The 22,428-nt window shown below is 46.5% G+C and overlaps 7 protein-coding genes across 7 annotated transcripts; 3 read left to right on the plus strand and 4 right to left on the minus strand.

The window, feature by feature from the left end:
• Positions 1 to 1,814: 1,814 nt before the first annotated feature.
• Positions 1,815 to 4,316, plus strand: LACBIDRAFT_293019 (uncharacterized protein; the record flags this gene model as incomplete). Its single annotated transcript, XM_001877266.1, has 6 exons — positions 1,815 to 2,123; positions 2,168 to 2,257; positions 2,353 to 2,520; positions 2,581 to 3,924; positions 3,965 to 4,098; positions 4,147 to 4,316. 4 exons carry the CDS (start codon positions 1,815 to 1,817, stop codon positions 3,778 to 3,780), a joined length of 1,767 nt encoding a protein of 588 aa, XP_001877301.1. The 3' UTR covers positions 3,781 to 3,924; positions 3,965 to 4,098; positions 4,147 to 4,316.
• A 2,384-nt stretch (positions 4,317 to 6,700) lies between these two features.
• LACBIDRAFT_323966 (uncharacterized protein) lies at positions 6,701 to 8,335 on the minus strand (the record flags this gene model as incomplete). The annotated part of the gene is made up of 8 exons (XM_001877640.1): positions 6,701 to 6,763; positions 6,910 to 6,930; positions 7,005 to 7,033; positions 7,196 to 7,239; positions 7,421 to 7,431; positions 7,576 to 7,638; positions 7,785 to 7,862; positions 8,183 to 8,335. 8 exons carry the CDS (start codon positions 8,333 to 8,335, stop codon positions 6,701 to 6,703), a joined length of 462 nt encoding a protein of 153 aa, XP_001877675.1.
• A 942-nt stretch (positions 8,336 to 9,277) lies between these two features.
• Positions 9,278 to 10,717, plus strand: LACBIDRAFT_323967 (uncharacterized protein; the record flags this gene model as incomplete). Its single annotated transcript, XM_001877267.1, has 5 exons — positions 9,278 to 9,452; positions 9,574 to 9,774; positions 9,827 to 10,217; positions 10,318 to 10,657; positions 10,700 to 10,717. The coding sequence occupies 5 exons, from the start codon at positions 9,278 to 9,280 to the stop codon at positions 10,715 to 10,717; spliced, it is 1,125 nt and encodes a 374-aa protein (XP_001877302.1).
• Positions 10,718 to 11,119: 402 nt separating this feature from the next.
• Positions 11,120 to 12,476, minus strand: LACBIDRAFT_313529 (uncharacterized protein; the record flags this gene model as incomplete). Its single annotated transcript, XM_001877641.1, has 4 exons — positions 11,120 to 11,350; positions 11,398 to 11,912; positions 11,965 to 12,250; positions 12,303 to 12,476. 4 exons carry the CDS (start codon positions 12,474 to 12,476, stop codon positions 11,120 to 11,122), a joined length of 1,206 nt encoding a protein of 401 aa, XP_001877676.1.
• Positions 12,477 to 13,114: 638 nt separating this feature from the next.
• LACBIDRAFT_313530 (uncharacterized protein) lies at positions 13,115 to 13,819 on the minus strand (the record flags this gene model as incomplete). The annotated part of the gene is made up of 1 exon (XM_001877642.1): positions 13,115 to 13,819. One exon carries the CDS (start codon positions 13,817 to 13,819, stop codon positions 13,115 to 13,117), a length of 705 nt encoding a protein of 234 aa, XP_001877677.1.
• A 550-nt stretch (positions 13,820 to 14,369) lies between these two features.
• On the plus strand, positions 14,370 to 15,108 carry LACBIDRAFT_313531 (uncharacterized protein; the record flags this gene model as incomplete). Its single annotated transcript, XM_001877268.1, has 2 exons — positions 14,370 to 14,511; positions 14,564 to 15,108. The coding sequence occupies 2 exons, from the start codon at positions 14,370 to 14,372 to the stop codon at positions 15,106 to 15,108; spliced, it is 687 nt and encodes a 228-aa protein (XP_001877303.1).
• Positions 15,109 to 20,506: 5,398 nt separating this feature from the next.
• Positions 20,507 to 21,457, minus strand: LACBIDRAFT_313535 (uncharacterized protein; the record flags this gene model as incomplete). Its single annotated transcript, XM_001877643.1, has 2 exons — positions 20,507 to 21,099; positions 21,151 to 21,457. 2 exons carry the CDS (start codon positions 21,455 to 21,457, stop codon positions 20,507 to 20,509), a joined length of 900 nt encoding a protein of 299 aa, XP_001877678.1.
• Between the last annotated feature and the right edge of the window lie 971 nt (positions 21,458 to 22,428).

Consider the following 22,428-nt stretch of genomic DNA (forward strand, 5'->3'; position numbering starts at 1 on the left):
TGCTGATGACAGGAGGGCAGGATGGAAGGATGGAAGGATGGAAGGATGGGATGATGGGATGGCAGGATGGCAGGATGGTGGGATGGCAGGATGGCAGGATGGCAGGAGAATCCACTCACTTGCAACTTTGCAGCCGGACATGGCATTAGCTGAAGGACTTCACCAATTGAATATCAAATCGGTTCTATTATCTGATGTGCAACCTGGGCATTTCTACCAATTTAATTCACTTGTCTGCTTAGTCATTTTGCACCCAGCCATGGCACCAGCTAAAGGACTGCAACAAATCAATATTAAATTGGCTGTATCACCTGAGATGCAGCTCAGTTATTTTTACCGATTCAATTCACTCATTTTCTTGGTTATTTTGCATCCAGACATGGCATAGCAATTTGATATCTAATCACAAGCAGCAGCCTGGGCATTTTGACTGGTGACTGCATACCCAGACATGGCACCAGCTAAGGTACTTCAACAATTTAATGTTAGATTGACTCTATTATCCGAGATGCAACCCATGCCTGATTCAATTCACTTCTCTGCTATGTTATTTTTTACCTGGCCTCAGACCAGCCAAAGTACAACAATTTAATATCTGTCACCCGATGTGCAGCCCAGGCACTTTTACCAATTTAATTCACCTGTCTGCTTTGTTATTTTCCACCCAGCCTCGGCACAAGCCAAGGTACCTCAACAATTCAATATTAAATTGGCTCTATTATCCGAGATGCAGCCCGGGCACTTTTACCGATTTAATTCACTTGTCTGCTCGGTTGTTTTCCACCCAGCCAAAGTACTTACCAATTTAATTCACTTGTCTGCTCGGTTATTTTTTACCTGGCCTCGGCACCAGCTAAAGTACTTCAACAATTTACTATTAAATCGGCTCTATTACCTGAGACATAGCCCGGGCACTTTTGCCAATTTAATTCACTTGTCTGCTCGGTTATTTTCCACCTGGGCTTGGCACCAGCCAAAGTACTTCACCAATTTAATATTGAATTGGGCACTTTTACTGATTTAATTTACTTGTCTGCTCGGTTGTTTTCCACCCAGCCAAAGTACTTCAACAATTTAACATTACACAGGTTCTATTATGCGAGACACAGCCCAGGCATTGTTACCGATTTAATTCACTTGTCTGCTCGGTTATTTTTCACCCGGCCTCGGCACTAGCTAAAGTACTTCAACAATTTAACATTGAATCGGTTCTATTATCCGAGATGCAGCCCAGGCACTTTTACCGATTTGATTCACTTCTCTGCCCAGTTATTTTCCACCCAGCCTCGGCACCAGCCAAAGTACTTCAACAATTTAAAATGAAATTGGCTCTGTTATCCAATGTGCAGCCCAGGCATTTAATTCACCTGTTTGCTCAGTGATCATTTACTCGAACACAGCAACAGCTGGATGACTTCAACAAATTACTTTAATCACCTGCACCACCCAATGTGCAGCCTGGCCATCTTTACTGATTTAATTCACTTGTCTGCTTGGTTATTTTGCATCTGGACATGGCACAAGCTAAAGTTCTTCAACAATTTAATATTAAATCATCTGGGCAAGTCACTTTCCTGTAAACATACCACTTGTTGGACATTTCAACTGAGCATGGAAGCCCAGGTCTGGCTTAAATAATCCTGCTCGGCTGCATAAAATGAAAGCCAAGCAGAAAACATATACTAGTCCATATTGAAAAGGCTGGGCTGGCTCAAACATCGGCTGATCCCATGTTTATAAATTATCAATTTTCGTGGCCGACTCAGTAGTGGTATCCATTTGCTGGACTGATCAGCCGAGCCATGACTACAATAATGTGGGTCCCACCAGCTGACTCTGCTAATCAGAATTTAAGACCCTCGGCCGATCACCAACCCAGGAACATTCAAATCTGTCAACTGATCCTGCATAGCTATCTTCCATCAGCCGATATACAAATAGTTGTCCTTCGCTATCCAGGTGTAATTCCTGCTGATCTGGCTGTGCTAAATCTACATCGCCGGCCGACCCTTCATTACCTTATTCATGGGACTGCATCAGCCAATTCATCAACACCAGGTTATTGTCTCTTATTGGCCCATCAGCAGGCACAATCAACTATGGCCTGTTTGTATGTTCGGTTGGTGGGTGATTCCTACTAACTGCCCTGGCTTCTACCTCTGCCAAGAGCAAGAGTAGGAGTCGGGACGCAGGTGCAGGTGCTGGTGTGCTGGCATTGGGCATGACGATGAAGGTCGGAGCAGCAGGGGAGGGAGGAGTGAGTTGGGTTCTGGCGTTTCGAGGGGGACACTTGAGAGGGAAGAGGCCACAGCAGCAGCTGCAGCTGCCCATCTGGCACTTGCAGCTCAACAGCTCTCATGGTTGGGGGCGCCTTTGTTGCCACAACAGCTCGCAGTGCCTCTCCTGCCCCAACAACAACAAAGGACCATCATGATTGCAATGAGTGAGTCAGATTATGAGACTGATTTGGATGACGGCAAGGATGGGTCATGGTCTAGTGAGGAGATTAGTGGTGATGAGGTTTGTGGTTTTTTTTTATCTTTTAGTTTCTTTTTATTGAGGTAACTGATTTCATTACAGAACGTACATCCAGTTGAAGTGAAGGCCATAGTACCTCCTCCTCCTCCTCCTGCCCCAATAGCACCGCCCATCATCCACCCCATCCCCCCAATCCAAAAAACGGTATCCAACCAAACCAACGCATGCACCAGATCCATCTCACGCGCGCAAATCCACCACGCTCAAGCTCAGGCAAACACGCAAGCTACAATGGAAAAAGCTGCGGCTGAAGCACAGAGGCACCAAGATGTGTTTGCAAAGTTGCCTGTGGCGTTGTTTCAGGACCTTGAGAGGGGCGGCCCATCGAGGACGAGGAGTGCGGGATTGTTGACGCAGTTGTTGAATCTGCCGTTGGAGATTTTCCTGGCAAATCATCCGTATAGCAAGAGCGCTGCTGCGCTGCCTATTTCATCCCAGGTCCAGGTGGGGAGCGTGGTTGCTATGCCCACTGGTCCAGTTGTGAATGGCAACGGGAACACCAATGCCATTGGGACAGGTTGGTACAGACCCAAAGGGCGTCCCCAAGGCCAAGAGCTCGAAGACGATAGCGGGAGCGAGGACAAGGCGAATGCGGGGATACAAGTGTCCAAGAGCGTAGCGCAGGAGTGGTTGGAGGCCTTCGCGCAACAGAGGGGCATCGTCATTCATGGAAAGCAAAAGTCCATGAGTGGTAGGCTTACAACCTTGGACGATAACATCATTCCACCTTGGCTCAATGCATGTGGTCAACTTCGTCGCCAAGTGTCTGATAGATGTCTGTACCCTGAGGAACAACCCCCAACACCCACACCTATCCCCATTGGACACTCGTACAACCTCCCTCCCCCCACTGCACCTTCCACGCCACGTATGACCTGCCATCAGATGCTCCAGACAGAGATGTCGGAGAGTTTGAGTCAGAATTTGTTGTGGGAACGACAAGTGAGCAAGGTCAACCCTGTGGGGTATCGTGCAAGTACGAATGGGGGTAGTAGGGGTAATGTGCTGGGGGGGTTGAAGCTGTTGACAACTACGCCTAGTATGGTTCAGCTTCGGGCTAAAGGGGAGGCTGCTGGGAATGGGACTGGGGCGGCTGATCCGTCTAATGCAGATCAAATACAGCCTCCTGATAGGGAGAGAAGGGGGAGTGGGGGGGAGGCGGAGGAGAGGGAGGAGAGGAGGTGGTTGGCTAGGGCAAGGAATAAGAGTTGGGCGGACGATTATCACTTTAAGGGGTGGTAATCTGTGAAGACGCGCTCGCCCGTGAACTTGAACTCACTCTTTCTGTTTTGAATTTGTTCCCTTTTTTTCTTTCTTTTGGGTTTCATCCATCGATTCTTCTTCTCATTGACAATAACAATCCTGACCCTATGAAACCAACTAATTACTGCCCATCCATCCTCCATCCTTGGACCCTACTTTATCATTCTTCACCTGTACATGCTCACTGACACATTACTATTTAATTTCACCCATCCTTGTCGGGTTGTCACATCATCCATCGATATCATCAGCCTACCTACTATCCCCCTTTAATAACTCTCTCTTTCTTCTGTCTTTTGTCTTGCACACTTGTCTGTACTCATTAATTGCTTTTCGTTGGCTCTACTACTTACTATTCTGTCGCTTCTGTTGTACCACCATTCACTTGTGCAGACTTTTCTCAAGCACCCCTTCTTTCTGTTTTTGATACCATATGCATTCCTGACCTCATCACATTGCATCTTGACTACTTGTTTGTCGATAGTGTACATAATTATCCATGGATTTCTTGCGCTAGGGAGCTGAGCTGTTGTTTGGAGATTTTCGTGACCTGTACTGTGTATGTCATTTGGTCTTTTTTGTCCGCGTTTATTAATGGCCTTTGCACTATTTAGGAAACATGTGCCTCTAAGCTAAAGCTCGGGGGCCAGTGACCTGTATGTCATTCACTCTTTTTCGTTGACATTTTCAGGTCCTCCCGGAACTTCCACATCCCGCGCATATGGCGTTTTCAAGTGACAGAACTCCTAGACTCAGCAACAATTCCTCCTTCAGTCTGCGATTCACCTTATAACTGTAGCAATTATCGCGGGATGGGAAGCGGTGGATCGACTCGTTGGGTGCAAAAGTTAGGGTGACGACATTTATTTGCTCATCGTTGAATCGTCTTGGGTGTAATTTTGGGTTAAGTACCACAGCATTTTGGTGTGAATATGATGGTGTTTTGCATGGGTGTCACGACGAGCGCTGAGACCATGTACTTGTGTACCTCTGGGAAGTTTATCCTATCCAAGAACAAAAATAAGTGAAGAAAATGTTTCTAAGGAAGCAACAAATTGATACAGGTCTTCTTGAAAAGTCGAAACAGAATTCGTACTAGTTTGTATTCCAGCATTTTATGTGTTTCACGACAATTTCATGAGTTCCTTCAATATAGAAGGGAGTTTCTTTAGGATCACCTCTATTGACCTGACAACGAAATGGCTGTGGCGTCCTGTATTGCCGTTGAAGATTCAATATTCAGGTATGATGTCATTCTGCAAGAGCGTTTGCAGTAAGTTGCCACGATGATGTCATCCTTCTCATCTGCATCTCAGATTTTCAAAATGTACCTTCGAATGGAGGACATGAGTTACTATGTTTGTTCAGGAGTTTGAAACTTTTTCAGTGTTGCACAATTTCTGGCTCACCACTTCCTCAAATCCTTTACATTTTTTGACCATTCGATCTAGCTTTTCTTCTTCTACATGACTATCTATTTTTTTTTGGTGTAGATGTGTTGTGTTCGCTGTCAGAGGCATTCCGATGCTCAGAGTTCAAAAATATCAAGAGATTGAAACTGCTGTCACACTACATCACAATGACTTTGGCTGACAGATGAAGATAGTTTGATCATGCAAATGTCACGCTTTGAGAGCTGTTTGTGAGCAAAATTTGGTATTTTGCCCTCCCTCCTGAGAGCAAAAGCTTCATCTCTCTCTCTAGAAATTTGTATGTAGACTTTCAAATACAATTTAAATGTCCTAGGAAAGTTTCAGAATAAACGGTCTAGCCGATCTGAAGGGATCTGAGAAAATATTCCATTACTTTTGTTTGGTTGGTGTAATGAAAAGCACAAATTCATGCCTCCAGAGCACAAATCTTCGAATCTCTCTCTAAAATTTTGCAATTGTAAATTTCATACATAAATACATCTTCCCTGAAAATTTCAAGATTCTAAGGTAAGTGGAGGGCAAGATAATGTGCAGTTTCAAACTCCTGATGGGTTTCAAACTCCTGAACAAACATATTATGGGAAATCCGAACGTCCAAGTGTCAAGCGGACAGTCCGAATGTCCGAATTACTAATTATAGCCCTGGGTTACAAGTGTGACGGAAGATCACGAGTGCATGTTTCAACTTTTTAGCACAGATATATTTCAAGTATATTTACAGTCATAGAACTCGAATTCTATATTCCGTGACAATGAGCACCATACATTGCGACATCCTTGATAAAATTGGTCTTCAAGAACCTCCTGTGCACAACAAAGTTGGTTGGTGGAGATGGCGGGCAGATGTGACATATAGGGGGCATCGGGAAGGGCGTTGACAGTTTCCGTGAATGGTGGGGTAGACTCAGATGAGCCAGCGACAGGTGACAGAGGCAGTAATGACCGAGCTTGGGCAAGATGAAGAGAAGACTAGGGAGGCTGGCGTGGGAGTGAGGTGAATGACACATCATTTTTGCATATCACAGTCTTGGTGGGCATCCAGACCAACGCACGCTCCCGTATGCCGATGCATATGCCTGCACACCAATATACACAGATGCACGCTCCTGCACGCCGAAAATCTTACTGGCATGCAAGCATGGCACGCCAATAGGACTATTGGCATGCTTGCACATCTATAATATCAGCCACTTGACTCTAAAGGGCGGTGTGGTACTCTAAACTGTTCAGCAGTGAGCTATTTGAGGCAACTGTGCTTGGGACCCCATAAAACAGCCTGCAGTTGGCTCAATAATTCTCAAGATTGAGGGGTCACATATCACTAGGGAAGAGGCTCAAAGGCTCAAATAAAGCGCCTCTCTCATCCAACAAGCAATCAGTGTTTAATATAAATATTTTCACTGGCGTAACGAAGAAACTGATCGATAAAAAAGCAAGTAAATCGTGCCCAAGGCCCGGGGTTAGGGCTAAGCCCAGCTTTCAAAATATTGATACCAGGGGGTGGAGTTGCACTGTGCCTCACAGGACACCTAATAAGTAGCTATTTACATAAGATATTTCTGGAAAAAGTGAGGCATATTGTTCTTCCACGGAAGTACGTCGATGATGAAGCGGCGGAATCATGGGCTACCAATCTTGGCCATATGAAACAAGTATGCTTGGATGAGCGACATACCTCTTGAGGGCTGTTGCTAACCTGCTTTGCAATAGAGTCTCAGAGCTGAAGTAACATTCCAGTTTGTATGAATATATCAACAACCTGATACTGACCTGATAAGTTACACGATAGAAGGTGGGTACTGGGGCAACATTCTACAACATGGCGACGACAGGAAAACACGACAGTTCCACTAACCCATTTCATGTGACAGAGAATACTGGGTTGAACATCTTTCTTTTCTGCCGATGATAATCCCCTTGAATAAATCAAAGCGGCGAGGTATAAAGTGTATCTAACATACCGAGAGTCAACGTTAAAGCTTTACCGAAGATCAGAAGGTTGCCTCTGGCGGCGAAAGTTCATCAGTGATAGAACCGTAAATCAGAATGAGAAAAACTGCTGAATAAATCCTGATGGTACTTCGTAGACATATTGATCCTGCCCATCGTGAGTGACGATAGGGCATTACAACAAGTAGCTGACCTTTACAACGATGTGGTGCAAAGTCTTTGGATCATATACGTACAACTGGCTTTCCTATGTTGTTTAAACGAGGTGTTAGATTGTACTCTTCCCCTCTAAGGTCAGTTGACACATGCCAAACAGAGCCTTGACCTTTACAACCCCTCCGTCTGATATGCCTTGCTCAGTTCTGTAATAAATACAAGACACAGCACTTACACTTCGTTGCAATGTCCTTGTGGAACTCCCAACCACGAGTCGTAAAACGCTGTTGATAGTTTCCTACAATGAATTCTCAGGGGTGCTTTGTTTCGCGAGGAAAAATATCGTACTTTTCAAAACCGATGGAGAGGGAGGAGCCGGGATGATATCCAGAGATGTCTTTACAACGTACTGGCGGACTATTCGCCAGAACGCAAAAGACACACCATATATAAGTACCACTTGAAAGATGACATAGAGCATGGTGAAGGAAGCGCGGGTTGATATGAGGCCGGAAGAAGCATCTGCCTTGCAAATATAGCATCACTGATATCAGAGACGAGAAACAAAAGAGGCAGGAGACAATTACTTCAGCGAATGTCCACCGGGGAGATGAGCATGTTGGTGCAAGCCCAGCTGAGAATATGAATGAGGATTCATAATATTTGTGGGGCGAGGGGAGTAGATTACCACCAAATGGAGAAGGATGGAAGGTCGAAAAAACAGACATGGGGACGCGTCTTCCTCAGGTAACCATTCTTTTAAGCTTCCGACCAATCCTGCATGTGAGTTCTACAAAATGGTTATTACGATGAGGGATTCCATGAGACGCTGTTTTACATACAAGGTCCAGAAAGTACTCAGCAAAGCCCCGCGGTGAAACTCTTGGATGCTCTTTTTTATGAAGAAGCACCACATTATCACCACCAGTAGCCGCCCATTTACTTATCGCAGTGGAGGGTCCGAGATACACCCTGGGGACTTCTTGTTCGCTCATGGCCTGAAATGGCAATGCGTAGTTGCTCTATATGCGTGGACATCGTTTCAAGGTGGGGGAATGTCGAAGGCTGAAAGATAATGGAGATGAGGATTGAAATGGCATCCTTTGGCACTAGTGTTTGGAAGTCCGGTCTCGTGACTGGAAAAAGACCGTAACCAGACCGGACCAAGACCGCAAAAGACCGGACCTGCGGTTACAGTCTTTTATTTTTAAAATGTAAAGACCGCAAAAAAACCGGTTAACGTGAACCGGTCAAGACCGGTTTGGACCGGTCTTTTGTAGCCCCTTAAAGACCCTTTAAAACGCACCCAAGAACGTACGATTTGGTAAAAAAACGAGAGAGATATGAATTAAAATGTAAATTACTTTTGGGAATAATAGATGTACCAGACTTATTTTATAGAAGCACCAATTCCTAACGGAATTTAATGTTCTTAGGCTCGTTTTGAAGCTATTAGAGATGTTAATAAATTTACCGATTCATAATTTTAAAATATTGGCCTAAAGACCGGTCATAAACCGGTTAAAACCGATGCAGACCGAAACCGGTCTATAGACCGCAAAAAACCGCGGTCTGCGGTCTTTTTGCGGTCCGGTCTGGTCTTTTGACTTCTGGGGAAAAGGCAGACCGGTTACGGTTACGGTTAACGCCCCTGGGAATAAAAAAACCGGACCGAACCGGACTTTCAAACACTATTTGGCACTCCAAAGCCGCCTGGCATTTGTCAGTTCCCTGGACTCCACCAACGTTGATTGGAGTGACAGAGTTTACCAACGTCGACTGTCGATCATAGGGAATCCGTCTTGATCATTCGCCCCTAAGTAAGTAATCATCTCTCTGCTGGTGTCATTTATTAGTATGCAAGCTGTATTGAGGCCTGTTCCCCGCAGCTGAGATATGTTTGCGGTGAGCGGGAGGAATTTTGAAATTGTGCAATGATGGGGGATTCAAGTGAAAATCAGTGTCACACATGCATGATGAAATTGTCACCTGAAATCACGCCCTCTCCCTTGCATCTCCTGCTTCCGATCCAACTCTCCAGCTTCCAACAAGCTTTCAATTCACATATCCACTACTTGCGGGAGTGTATACGTTTTGATTCCCAATTCATAGGTATGTGCCACGGATACCTTGCCGACGTCATCAATGATAAATTAATCACAGCTGGACCACGTAGATCTGGCCTCAGTACCGAAGGTATTATTGTTCAGTAATCTCATGATCTTATCTCCAGATAAATTCGATCCGCCAATATCAACGACTGTGGCTTCATCCATCGAATCCAACACTGGCATAGGTGGTCATGCAGGGCGAAAATCCAAAAGATCGGATCGTGTTTCTACATGCGACGGGCAAGGCGATAGCGTAAGGAAGGCATGGTCTAAGAAAGTAGCTTCTCCAGAGGTCGATAGGAATAAGGTCCGTCCAACACAATGTAAGTCGGGTTCTTCTTCCCAACTTTCTAAGTTTTTGATCCTCTCAAACAGTTCTTGCTCTCCCTCTCGTAAGTCCTACTCAATTCAACTCAGTGAAGAACAACCACCCCACTCTATGCGCCAAAATTGGCACTTTCCAAAATGTGTTGCTAGCACAAGGGCGTCCCAATCCTCAATCAAGACCCATTGGCGGGCTCGACAAATACATCGTGATCAACCCAAGAAGGCTAAATCTTACTCTCGGCATGATGGCGCTCGAGGACGACAATTCAGATCCAAGCCCATCCACACCAACCAAGAAAACACCACAAAATGCACTTGCACTCTTAGCTTCCCTCCGCCCATATATCTCAGACATCCTCAATGGCGACGAGGGGGAGAAATTAACATTAAACGAGATGGGGTGGTTCCCTGAAGGCCGGGGAACGGCAAGGCTAAGAAGGTGCTGTTTTTTTGCCTGGGAGTTCTGAAGACCAGAAGCTGTGGGCTGTCTTTCGACTCCGCTGTATTCCTAGGTACTAACTGATTCTGGTGTTGCTTAGCCCTAAAAGTTTAAACAAGAAGGATGTATCATCGAAACACGACCACCCAAAGTTCGTCTTTTTTTCCCTGGTTTTCCACAAGACTAGTACTCAAGACGGTGGCGTTTTCCAGCTACATTACACGATCCTCAACACGAGCTATCGAGAACCCCAGAACTTTAGACTAGGATTGGACATTGAGGATGTTTTGGTGAGCGACGCTATGCGGAAATTGTTAGCAGGCAATGCGTCAGAAATGCTAGTGAATGCGGGAAACGTGAAAGTGGACTCTTTGGGGACGTACAATGTGCGTGAGGTTCAGTTGTGGGTTATGGGAAGCCATGGACCTGATAATGAGTATGTGAGCTGTGTTCGCATTTCGTCGTCATAAGGAAATCTTTAGTACTCTGGCAGCCTTTGAAATTTCTTCTGGTCAGGTCTCTCTTCACGATTCTGTTATCAAACTCGAGGTTCAAGCTTCAAGGCCTAAGGTTCCACTGCCAGTGTGTACATGTCATAAAATCGTTATATTCCGTAAGTACGTTGCTTGCTATATTCTACAAATGAGGTCAGGAAGTTGGGGTAATATGCATAAGGTAAGCTTGTCCAAGAAAGGGATAATGCAATTGGGTTCATCGCAAATGAACCGTGGATAATGTCAAAGGGGGATAATGAAAGTGTGTGAACAAAGATGAATAAAAAATGGCAAGGAAAATGAAGATAATAAACCATGAAGATGGAGAACAATCCAGCAGAGATCGAAAAATTACCACTCCCCAACCCACTCCCCTCCACTGGCAAGGGAAGAAAAGACGCCCTTGTGCTACATGAGCTCATCATATGTCCCTTGCTTCCTCACCTCCCCACCATCAACAACCACAATCCGATTGCACATCATCATCACCTCAAGCTTGTGCATGACCATCATGGTAGTCCGACCCAGCTTGGCCGCCTGTATCGTATCAAGAACCTTGGCCTGGTTCTCTCCATCCAGAGATGACGTACATTCGTCAAGGATCAGGATCCGAGAGGGCCTAGTGAGGGCACGAGCGATCTGGAGCCTCTGCGCTTGGCCGCCTGAGATGAGGGAAGCGTTCTCGCCAACGGGATATGACATCCCTGGGGCAAGGACAATATAAAGTCATGGACCTGCACAGCCTTTGCAGCATGGTGGATGTCGTAGTCTGAAATTGCTTGATTTCCGTAGCGGATGTTCTCTGCGATGGTGGCGTCGAAGAGATTAGGGTGTTGAGATACCACAGAGACGTGATCGTGGAGGTGGTTGATCTCGATATCGCAGAGTCTGTTTAAGCCGATGGTGATGGTGCCATTGGTGGGTTCGTACAGACGTTGGAGGAGGGTGGCAAGCGTGGACTTGCCAGAACCGGAGGGACCAATGATTGTGATGCACTCGCCGTCGTCGATGGAGAGGTTGACGTTCCTGAGAACGGGAACCTCTGGTCGCCCGGGATAGAAGAAATGGATGTTGTTGAGATCGATTCCGCCTGCGAGTTCTGGGTGGACAACGCCCTTGGTTTCGTCAGTGGATGTGGTGTTGAGCTGGAGAAGTTGGTTGAAGTCGTTAGCAGCTTGTCCAGACCTTGCGATCTTCTCAGCTGAAAGGAAGAGACGTCAGCACAGAACAACGCTCGACAGAATGAAACTTACTGAAGGCCATGAGTTGGGAGCCAATCGTCACAGAGAATACAACAAGGTTGAGGACTTCAACCATTTGGAGGTAGGTGTAAGTCCCACAGGTGATGAGGATGGCGCCGATGTAGAACAAGAGGGCTTCAGCCAGGTAGATGAGTGCGCTGGCGAGGCCATGGGTACACTCTTTGACAAAGGCACCGCGAACGCCAGTGGTGAGCACTTTATCAGTAGCAAAGTTGAAGTGGGAGCAGAAGATGCCTTCGAAGGCCATGCAACGAATTCCATGCATGTTTGAAAGCGTCTTATTATCAATGAGCACCAAACCAATGAAAAAGGAAAGAATGGATGCTCACCTCGTAATACCCCTTTGCAACCTCTTCCCTAGCCCTCTTATTGCGCATCTCACACTTTGCAACAAGGCACGACTGAACAGCCATACAAGCCGCAAACACCGGCGCCAAACCCACCCCAACCAGCATCACCTGCCACCCTGTAATAAACGCCCACACAAGCTCAACACAAAGCATCAAAAACACAATGCAGCATTGGCCCCAAACCACAGCTACCAGATCCTGTGCGTCCTTTCCATCCTTCACCAACACCTGCACCACCCTACTCACTGCTAGTGTTTGGAAGTCCGGTCTCGTGACTGGAAAAAGACCGTAACCAGACCGGACCAAGACCGCAAAAGACCGGACCTGCAGTTACGGTCTTTTATTTTTGAGATGTAAAGACCGCAAAAAAACCGGTTAACGTGAACCGGTCTTTTGTAACCCCTTAAATACCCTTTAAAACGCACCCAAGAACGTACGATTTGGTAAAGAAATGAGAGATATGAATTACAATGTAAATTACTTTTGGGAATAATAGATGTACCAGACTTATTTTATACAAGCACCAATTCCTAATGGAATTTGACGTTCTTGGGCTCGTTTTGAAGCTAATAGAGATGTTAATAAATTTACCGATTCATAATTTTAAACTAAAGACTGGTCATAAACCGGTTAAAACCGATGCAGACCGAAACCGGTCCATAGACCGCAAAAAACCGCAGACCGCGGTTTTTTGCAGTCTGGTCTGGTCTTTTGACTTCTGGGGAAAAGGCAGACTGGTTACGGTTACGGTTAATGCCCCTGGGCATCAAAAACCGGACCGAACCAGACTTTCAAACACTACTCACTGCGTTCTCTGGGCGATCAAACCATTTCTTGTCTTGCACCATGACATTGTACAGAGCCATAGACCGGATACGCATGACCCACGACATACCACAGATCTCCATTTTGAAGTACTTGGTGCCTAGGAGGATACCGTCGATCGCTGCGATGCCAACGAGGATTCCGCCGAATTTGTTGATGGTTGATATGTCCTGTGCGCCAATGGACACTTCAAAGAGGAGGCGGGAGAGAAGGAAGGAGAAGATGGGGGTCATGGCGCCAGAGAGGCAGCAGGTTATGAGGCCGATGAAGATGAGTGTTTTGCAAGGGACGGTGGGGTATATGCTGCACATGAGACTCCATATTGAGGGAGATTGCTCATCACAGTCAACCATAACCTCCTTGTCACGCTTCTGGACCTTGGCATTTGCTAGAGGTGCAAACTTATCTGCATCCCAATGTGCATGAATGACTTCCTGTCTGTTACGAGAACTGGCACTGTGTCCCAAGTGAGCGGAAGCACCACTCTTCTCAATGGCCTGTTTCTCCTTCTCGAATACCTCTTCAGTGTCCTCGTCAAATGCTGTCCGCAATGTTGGCGAGGTGGATGAGTATTGCAAGCTGAAACGCCTGCTTGTGAGGGTGTGCATAGCTTGGGGTGAAGTGGGTGAAGGAATATTGATACTGGAGGGCTGTCGTCGATGATTGAGCATGGGAGTGAGGTTGTCGGTGGGAGGGGATTGGGTGGATCCCGAATGAGGGAGAGCAGGCACGGCGGTATCCCTGCTCGACCATCTGTCCAGCCTTGAGGACGTAGACAAAGTCGTTGGGTGATTTCCCTAAATAAAACAATGTTAGGTTGGGACAAAGAGTGAGCAAAGAGTGAGAAAGGGGAAATGAACTAACCCTAACGGAAGGACGTAGACTGATGGAAAGTTCACGGCTGAGTGGGCGTGTAGTGACATTCGTATTGACTGCGAGAGTTGTGTTGTGAAGCAGTGTGCATCAAAAAGAAAAGAGGGAAGAGAGAAAGTGGGGAAAAGAAACAAAGAGAAGGTGGGTCACTGGGAACAATGAACAGTGCTAATCCCTGGATCGTGACATGCTCTGGAGCGAATCCATCAGAGCTTTATACCGGTTTCTCTATTTTGCATTGTTTTGGCCATCAATGACGTTTTGTTGGGCGATCTCGATCATGATCACTTCCTGGAACAACCCACTCCGCTACCTTGCCGCTACCACTGATTTATTCCTCCTGTTGACATGACTCACACTGCCGTTGTGCCACAACCCAGGAAGACTCGCCGTGGGAAACGAAACACGAAGACAGTGGAGGAAGCTACCCAAAAATGGGTTGAATCCAGTGGACTGGATCGTGTCCTCACAAAAATTCAGAAAAACACTGGTAGGTACTGTTAATCCTGATGCATTGCCTTGCCATTCTACTCATTTTCTAGAAACCACAACCATCCCAGACTACCCTGGACAATTCCTTAGCCACCAATCTCACGATCAAGTTTCTGCCACACTGGCAAGAAAATTTCCAAACCTCAGCATCGACCTACTGCGCACGGAGCCTGAGGAAGGGAGGCTGTTGTACCCATCACTTTCTCAGGATCAACTTGATCCTCAGCACCCTCCATACCTGGCGGCACATTTTCACAACGTGCTCAAAGGTCCTGCTCAAACAGCACTTCTCAATGAGTGGAACTCTATGATCTCATTGAAGGTCAAGTATCCCAAAGTCGAGCCACAATGTTCGAAGGCTTCAGCCGCTTTACATCTAGGTGTCTGGGAAACTTATAGGCTCCTCCCCATCATTACGGGCGACTCTCACAACCAACTACCTGAGGTCATTGTGGTGATGGACCTGTTCTTGTCCCTTGTTGGGCGACTTATCGCACCAAAGCTGAGAAACTTACTGGAACTAGGGACTGTCATGGATACATCCGGGTATTATCCGTACCCGATCCATGGATTTTCCCACCCATGGATTGGATAAGCCATGGTACGGATATATCTGTGGGTATAGTGGCGCAGACCAGCCCTCCATCTATCTTCATCAGTTCTTCACCGTTTTCCACGAAAAAATATGCGTTAGAAAGCTGTCGTTTAGGATAATTTTGTTATAACAAAATTCACTGTAATATCTTACGTGAACTTCAGTAGAAGCTCATTCTTTAATAATGGTGGAGAATGAAAGGATCAAGCCTCAGTTCATAAAAATATCACTGGCATCTTCATAAAAAGCAAACATCATAATTTGGATATGAAGTAAGTCTTCCCATCCTTCTTCACTGTTGTTTACGATAATGTGCCCATAGCTTTTACGCCATGAATGGTACAACGGTAGAAGTGGATAACACGGACGCCGAGGGACGGTTGGTTCTCACTGGTACGTCCCTCTTTGACCCCTCCATTGCGCAAAGACGTGACTAATCTGGCAGATGCGATCTGCTACACGGCAACCGAGTATAAACTCATACACTTATTGATGTGGCCACTCTGACAGGGTGAGTTCTACCCCCTCTTCCACTACCGCCATGCTGGAATCATGCTTCTTCTTAGAGCCATGGTCATCGCTGTTGGCGGGGTGTACTCTGGCGTATTCTCTGTTCGTCCATTTCTGACTTGTTCCTCCGATGGTGATATGACGTGAATCGTTTTGTATACTTCAGACAAGCTTTGGAATGAGCTCCACTAGTGTTTGAAAGTCCGGTTCGGTCCGGTTTTTTGATGCCCAGGGGTGTTAACCGTAACCGTAACCGGTCTGCATTTTCCCCAGAAGTCAAAAGACCAGACCGGACCGCAAAAAGACCGCAGACCGCGGTTTTTTGCGGTCTATAGACCGGTTTCGGTCTGCATCGGTTTTAACTGGTTTATGACCGGTCTTTAGGCCAATATTTTAAAATTATGAATCGGTAAATTTATTAACATTTTTAATAGCTTCAAAACGAGCCCAAGAACGTTAAATTCCGTTAGGAATTGGTGCTTCTATAAAATAAGTCTGGTACATCTATTATTCCCCAAAGTAATTTACATTTTAATTCATATCTCTCTCGTTTTTTTACCAAATCGTACGTTCTTGGGTGCGTTTTAAAGGGTATTTAAGGGGCTACAAAAGACCGGTCCAAACCGGTTAAAACCGGTTCACGTTAACCGGTCTTTTTGCGGTCTTTACATTTCAAAAATAAAAGACCGTAACCGCAGGTCCGGTCTTTTGCGGTCTTGGTCCGGTCTGGTTACGGTCTTTTCCCAGTCACGAGACCGGACTTCCAAACACTAAGCTCCACGTGCTGCGGGTGAGGTCGAGTACGATAGATTCTGGTGCATGCCGTTGGATGAAGATTTTGGCCCGCAAATCTATTCCAGTAATGCCGATTTGCAGAATGTGCGCGCTCTTTGACACCTCCCGCTTCACCTCCCCTCGCCTCATCCCTTTCCTCCTGTCAACTACTAACTACCTTCACTTTATATACCGGAGGTAGACCCGCAGGTTCATGCACAGCTGTGCTGTTCCTCAAAGCCTCATCATACATCTTCTCATTGTGATGGCCTCCGATGTGTCTGCATCATATGTACTTATCCCTCTCAAACGGAGCAACCTTGATGGACTGATTCAAGCACATATATATAGAGAGCAATTCACCGATATTACGATGAGCAGATACTCTGAAAGCATCATAAATCACTCGTTTGCTCACCGTTCGCAACGTCAGACACGATCACCCAAGATAAAATTTTCCTCCTTGGGCATCCTGAATGTTCCATAGCGTCGTGGCTGCATAACCGGGCTTTCAAACACCGATTCACATGTAGGACTTTCAGCACCATTTGAAAATGTAGGTTCTTGGTTTGAAGCTATTGGAGTAGTCACTCTGAGCAAACAGCGTCGGTCTAGAAACTGAGGTGGGAGAAAGACACACCAAAATAGAGGGCAGCTCAGGCAAGCAACATTAACGCGTAGCCGGAAAGCCACGGAACCAGGAGAGGCTTCCTGAGTTGGACATCTGCGAGCTTTGGATAGTTATGACGCCGTCTTCCGACAGACTTTACTGTGTGTTCCACTTGGTAGCATTGTTTCTAGTAAAATTGTTAGACAGGTACATACCCGCGCCAAAATAGAAGCGAGTATTTACCCTCTACCAGCTCCCTTCCATGTCTCCGAATCGTCCTTTAAACCATATACTTACGCCCATAGGCATGTCCAACCCGCCTCTCTCTGACCTACATTCGACGCAGTCATGGCCTACGGTTCCAGTGCCGATAAGACCAGGGGATGGGCCTAAAAAGTATCTGGATGGGCACAGGAGGAAAGGGGATGCGCCGATGAAGGGTGGAAAAAGAGACATAAAGGAAGGAAAGTAAAGGGTAGAAAATAATTGTAAGGTGGATTGTCTGAGAAATTATAAGCAAGCAGACGAGAAACAAAGGGAGAGAACTGACCTCTTCGGGGGTAACGGGTTTCTGATTCATCTCTCTAAGCTCCTCAATCACACGGGGATCGCGCCTGAGACTTTTTTTGCAACCGACGAGAACGATGGGGAGACAAGCGCAGAGGTGAATTTCTGCAGAGATCCAGTAAGAAAAAGGGTCAGAACTCGATAAGGACAAGAGGACACACCACAGGGGCTCAAGGTAAGAGATGAACCTTGTCCTGGATATTATTGAGGGAATACGGAGAGTCGACAGCGAAGCAGATGCAGATGATGTGCAACGTGCTTTCCGTCATCTGCAACGTAGTTCTCGAACACTGTTGGGACGTAGACCTAGATAGAGGGAATGAGCATGGATCGAGTGCGGCGTTCTATAGAAATTTCAAGCGCACTTTGGACAAAGTTCCTTTAGAAAATACAATCAGAAAGCACCTCTGAACAAGGAAAGAGGTAGTTAGAAGGGGAATCTCAGGCCGGGCATTGTTGTTCGATGACGATGACGACAAATACGCCAAAAGCAATAAAGACACACACCTTTCCTCAAGCACCATCACCAACGATGTCCAGCTCCCTGAAGATCTCAGACATGCCTTATGGGATGAGAACGAGGGGATGCGAGGGGGAGGGGCAGCGACGACGGCAACAATGACAAAACGGAGTTGAGTAGCAACATGGTACTGAGCAGCTGTTTTGAAATGTAGCTCAAAAGCGTAGCCTGAGGTGGGAGTAAAGACTTATTTGCTCATCATGATGCCTTTGATGCCTTGCAATCATGCGCGCTTGCTGAAGCGCTCAACTCCGGCGATAACCGATAACACTGATCTTCTCACGGCTCTCATTCTGCCACTCCTGACCTCCACGACTCTATACTTATCATCCACACGCCACCTATCACGATCAGAAACCTCATCGCCCCTGGCCTCACAGGAATACGACCTGAATCAGTACCCATGTACTACATACAGACCAAATTGGAAAGATGTGTTCAAAGAAAACGTGAGTTTGCTCTGATTCTTTTTGATAGTGGTTTGGGTGTCAGGAAGACTGCCAGAGTCTAGACTTGAAGGATGCGAGGAAGCCTAAAATGAACGGAATGACCAGCTCACCAGGATCGCTGTATGGGAAGAATGCTGCAAACCCACAAAGGATCCTCATTTGGGTTCTTGTAGCCCGCGGAGGAGATGAAGTAGATGAGTTGTGGGGCAGATAATGCTAAGGCTTCCGGGCGGAAAGCGGCAGGGGCAGAGGGGATGGGACATGAGACGACCCACGCACCAGCAGAAGAGTGGTACAGGCAAACCCTAGAATGAAACCTGACAGAACTAACGGCGAATAAGAGTTAGGCAAAGGGAGGGACTGTGGCTCGGAGTGGACATGGCCCAACTCGAGCCACATGTCACCAGCGACTCATATATACAAAAGGTCCCCGATAGAGGCCCAGTAGACGCAGAATCGTCCTCGCGTGAACTCAAAATCTACGATAAGTTCGGGGCACAGTAATCAACAACATGCACACCGGACCGCGAGATATTTTAAGAAGGCTTTGTGAGATGATAGCCCCTTTTCGAAGTGGTATTCTAACCATCAAACATGCCGGGCAAGACTTCGTTCGCGTCATTGGCGGCAGTGGTGATGACCAGGTTGATGATGGCGGTGAGGAGAGAAATTCTTGCTGTATATACGACATTGATGCGCTATTCATCCCAGATGCGACGCAACATGTCCCAGTCATGTCGCGCCTCAATGATAGCACCACCAACTGCTCCCTTTGGCCGCCGGACAGACGTTGTATTCAAATCGAGAGGATATCGCGGCGACTGGCTCACCTCACCGCTTGAATCATAATCCACCACCATGAAAGACCCATCACTCAATCCACCATGGTTCAAAGTCTTCACCATGATATTCGTGTCACGAATATCGCCATGCACAAACCCAGCGTCATGAAACTGTTTCAAGCATTGTCCTACGTTCTCTGAAAGACGTTTGCGAGAATCGTGGTGCTCCTCTGACAACAAGCCAGGGTTCTCCTTGATCAGTCGGAACAAGCTGATGTACTCCTCCCTGACGTCATCCATAATGACCATGTACATTCCTCCAGGGAGGCGCTCGACAGCATACAGTTGGGGCGCAAAGCCTTTCCCAGCAAGAAACTGGTGACCTTCTTTACAATAGCGAGGAACGAATTTGATGCAAATGAGAGCATCACCGTCACTCATACGGCCGAAGAACAGATGACGACCTTGCAGGTGGGAAACATAATTGAAGTGTTTTACCGAATTATCCAGAGACGTAAAAGAGGTTGGGTGTGGGTGGATCGGATTATGCTGGGGTCCAGATGGATTGGCATTGTACGCCTGATAATAGGTCTCTAGAGAATGGATTGCGTTTCGGAGAGCTCCAAGATGGCGCACCAGCTTGCCCCTCATCTCGATATCGGTATATTGATAATGGCATGGGATGGCAGGGGACAGCATCTGTACAGTCGGACGATCAGACCATGCAGCGCCGGCAAATGCGATAAAAGGCCCTGAATGGTATAAGACGGAATGAAGCTATTATTGAGAAAGGATAACAAACCGAAAACCAGGACGATCATGCATGGTAAAGCCGAGTTAAGATGTTGAGCAGCAAATTTCCGCGTTGCTTCAAGGAAATAAAGGATAGCTTGAAAAAATGGCTCAGCACCCGCGGACCCAACTTCGTTCTTACATTCGAACAAGAGAAATCTGAATTTGCCAATTGACAAATCGCCATCTGTGGTGAAGCTCTCAATCACTGTAGGCTTTACGAAAATCCCATGATTTTCGAATACGGCTAGAACAGTGTTTTGTCAACCCTTCTCATTTTCGTAGATTTTCACCATAGCCTCTCCGAAGGCAAGAAAGAATTCAGCATCGTCAGGCGTTGGCACATAGTCCTTGGCGTCGTCGACAAAATTTCCAAATATGGGATGGAGCAGACTCATAGGAAATGACTCAGGGCAAATTTTAGGTCGATTACATAGAATGGATCCATCGGTCTCTTGGTTTTTGAGGAAAATTTGAGGTTTCCCACCGTTTGAAGGAGCATCTGACTTTCGGCCGCGGCAGAACGCCGCCCGAGCCTCATATAACTCGCCGGTAGATATAATTGGTACGAATGAAGATGGCGGTGGTCCCTTTGAGCGAGAGGCCGGAGGCCGCGCCTTGATGGGATAATGAGCAAGATCATATGAGAGTCGTAATAAGACTTGCCATGAATCTTTGCAATAACATGGAGATGATTGGTATCAAGCGCCGAGGCAAACACATCCGACACTAGGCTATGTGATCGCAAATTTGGCCCGAGAGTTTGGAGATCCCAAGGCAGGTTGTCAATGGGAATGGAGACCTTCCAAAGGTCAAGATCTGGTGCAGCAATATGGTTTAGATGAGGGGCTTTCTTCTCCTTAATCAGGTCTCTGAGAAAGCTGATACTTTCGTTCTTTGAAATTTTGACAACGAACGTTCGACTGGGGTCGTCACTGACAACGAAGCAATTGAGCGAAACAGATTGTGTGGAATCGAGAGGTATAGCTGTTGAGTGGGGTTAAACGTCATTCCAAAGAGAGGATTGTCGCTACATACCTGGTGCCTTTGCAATTACATGGAGATGATCGTCCGTGACATCCTCAAGAGAGGTTAATTTTTTAGTAGGAGACAATTTCTGCTGGTCGGCAAGATTTATGTTCTCCAGTTCCGTTTGAAGATGGTCGATGGGAATCGAGACCGCCCAAAGGTCGAGATCTGATGCAGCAATATGGTTGAGATGAGGGGCTTTCTTCTCCTTAATCAGGTCTCTGAGAAAGCTGATACTTTCGTTCTTTGGAATTTTGACAACGAACGTTCGACTGTGGTCGTCACCAAGAATGAGGCAATTAAGCGAAAGTGACATAGCGCGTTGTGAGGTGAAAAATCACATCAGTCAATCAGGCCTCTAAACCAAGATCAGTGATCACGTGGGTATGTGATCACGTCATTTTCTTAAGGGCCTGGCACTTCCACTTGACCAAAACTTTGGCAAGCTCAGGCGCAGTAAAAGTGGATGGCAAAACCTCCGAAAGCATTCGCCACTCGCCGGCTTGGCGAGTCGAGTATGCGAGAGGCTGGCGAATGCTGGCGAATGAAAAAATTTGAATTTCTGTCGTTTTGCGCCAAAGTAGTATCCTATTATTATCTTTGATTTTTTTCTCAGCAATCACAATCATTTTTTCGTCACTGACTCACTGCTGAAGCCTGCTTTGGGTCTGTGTAAGTATTGTCGAGATCAAATTTGGATGGGATCAACAGATCGGAGCATTCAAATCAGGAACAAGAATTGGTTTTCAAAGGGAATTTGGGGAATTTGGCCTGCAGTCAGAATTTTCCGACATTGACAACCATAGATGATATTTTATGCGCCCATAAAGGTTTGTTATTCTCTGTAATTTTGGCAAACTTCGCCAGGTCTCGCCACCCTGTTTTTAATTGTTTGTTTCGCCAGCCGGCGATCGCCAGCTGGCGAAACTGGCGTGGCGAGCTGGCGAGCAGTTGCCAATAACACTAGCCGCGCAGTGTTCTCTGCAGAGTACAAGCGCCAATTCGATATCGACAGGAACCTCCCAGATCCTCATTGAATCCAAAACCTCCCCCTCTTCAAAGCTTCATTAATCATTGCTTATCCCATCCCCGCTTACGACGCGAAACTTCGGAAAGCTGGTGTGGCTGACTTGAATATCTATTCCGTCAAGTAAGGACACACACCCTCCCTCCCACCTTGTTAATAATTTTGTCTCACCACAGCTTCTCCGGAGAATGGATGGACCTCCTCAGATTCTCTACATGTCCGCGAGTTAGGAAGCGAACCAATGGGCTGCATGAAATGGG

The sequence above is a fragment of the Laccaria bicolor genome, genomic scaffold (assembly GCF_000143565.1).
Source record: "Laccaria bicolor S238N-H82 LACBIscaffold_5 genomic scaffold, whole genome shotgun sequence".
Lineage (NCBI taxonomy): Eukaryota > Fungi > Basidiomycota > Agaricomycetes > Agaricales > Hydnangiaceae > Laccaria > Laccaria bicolor.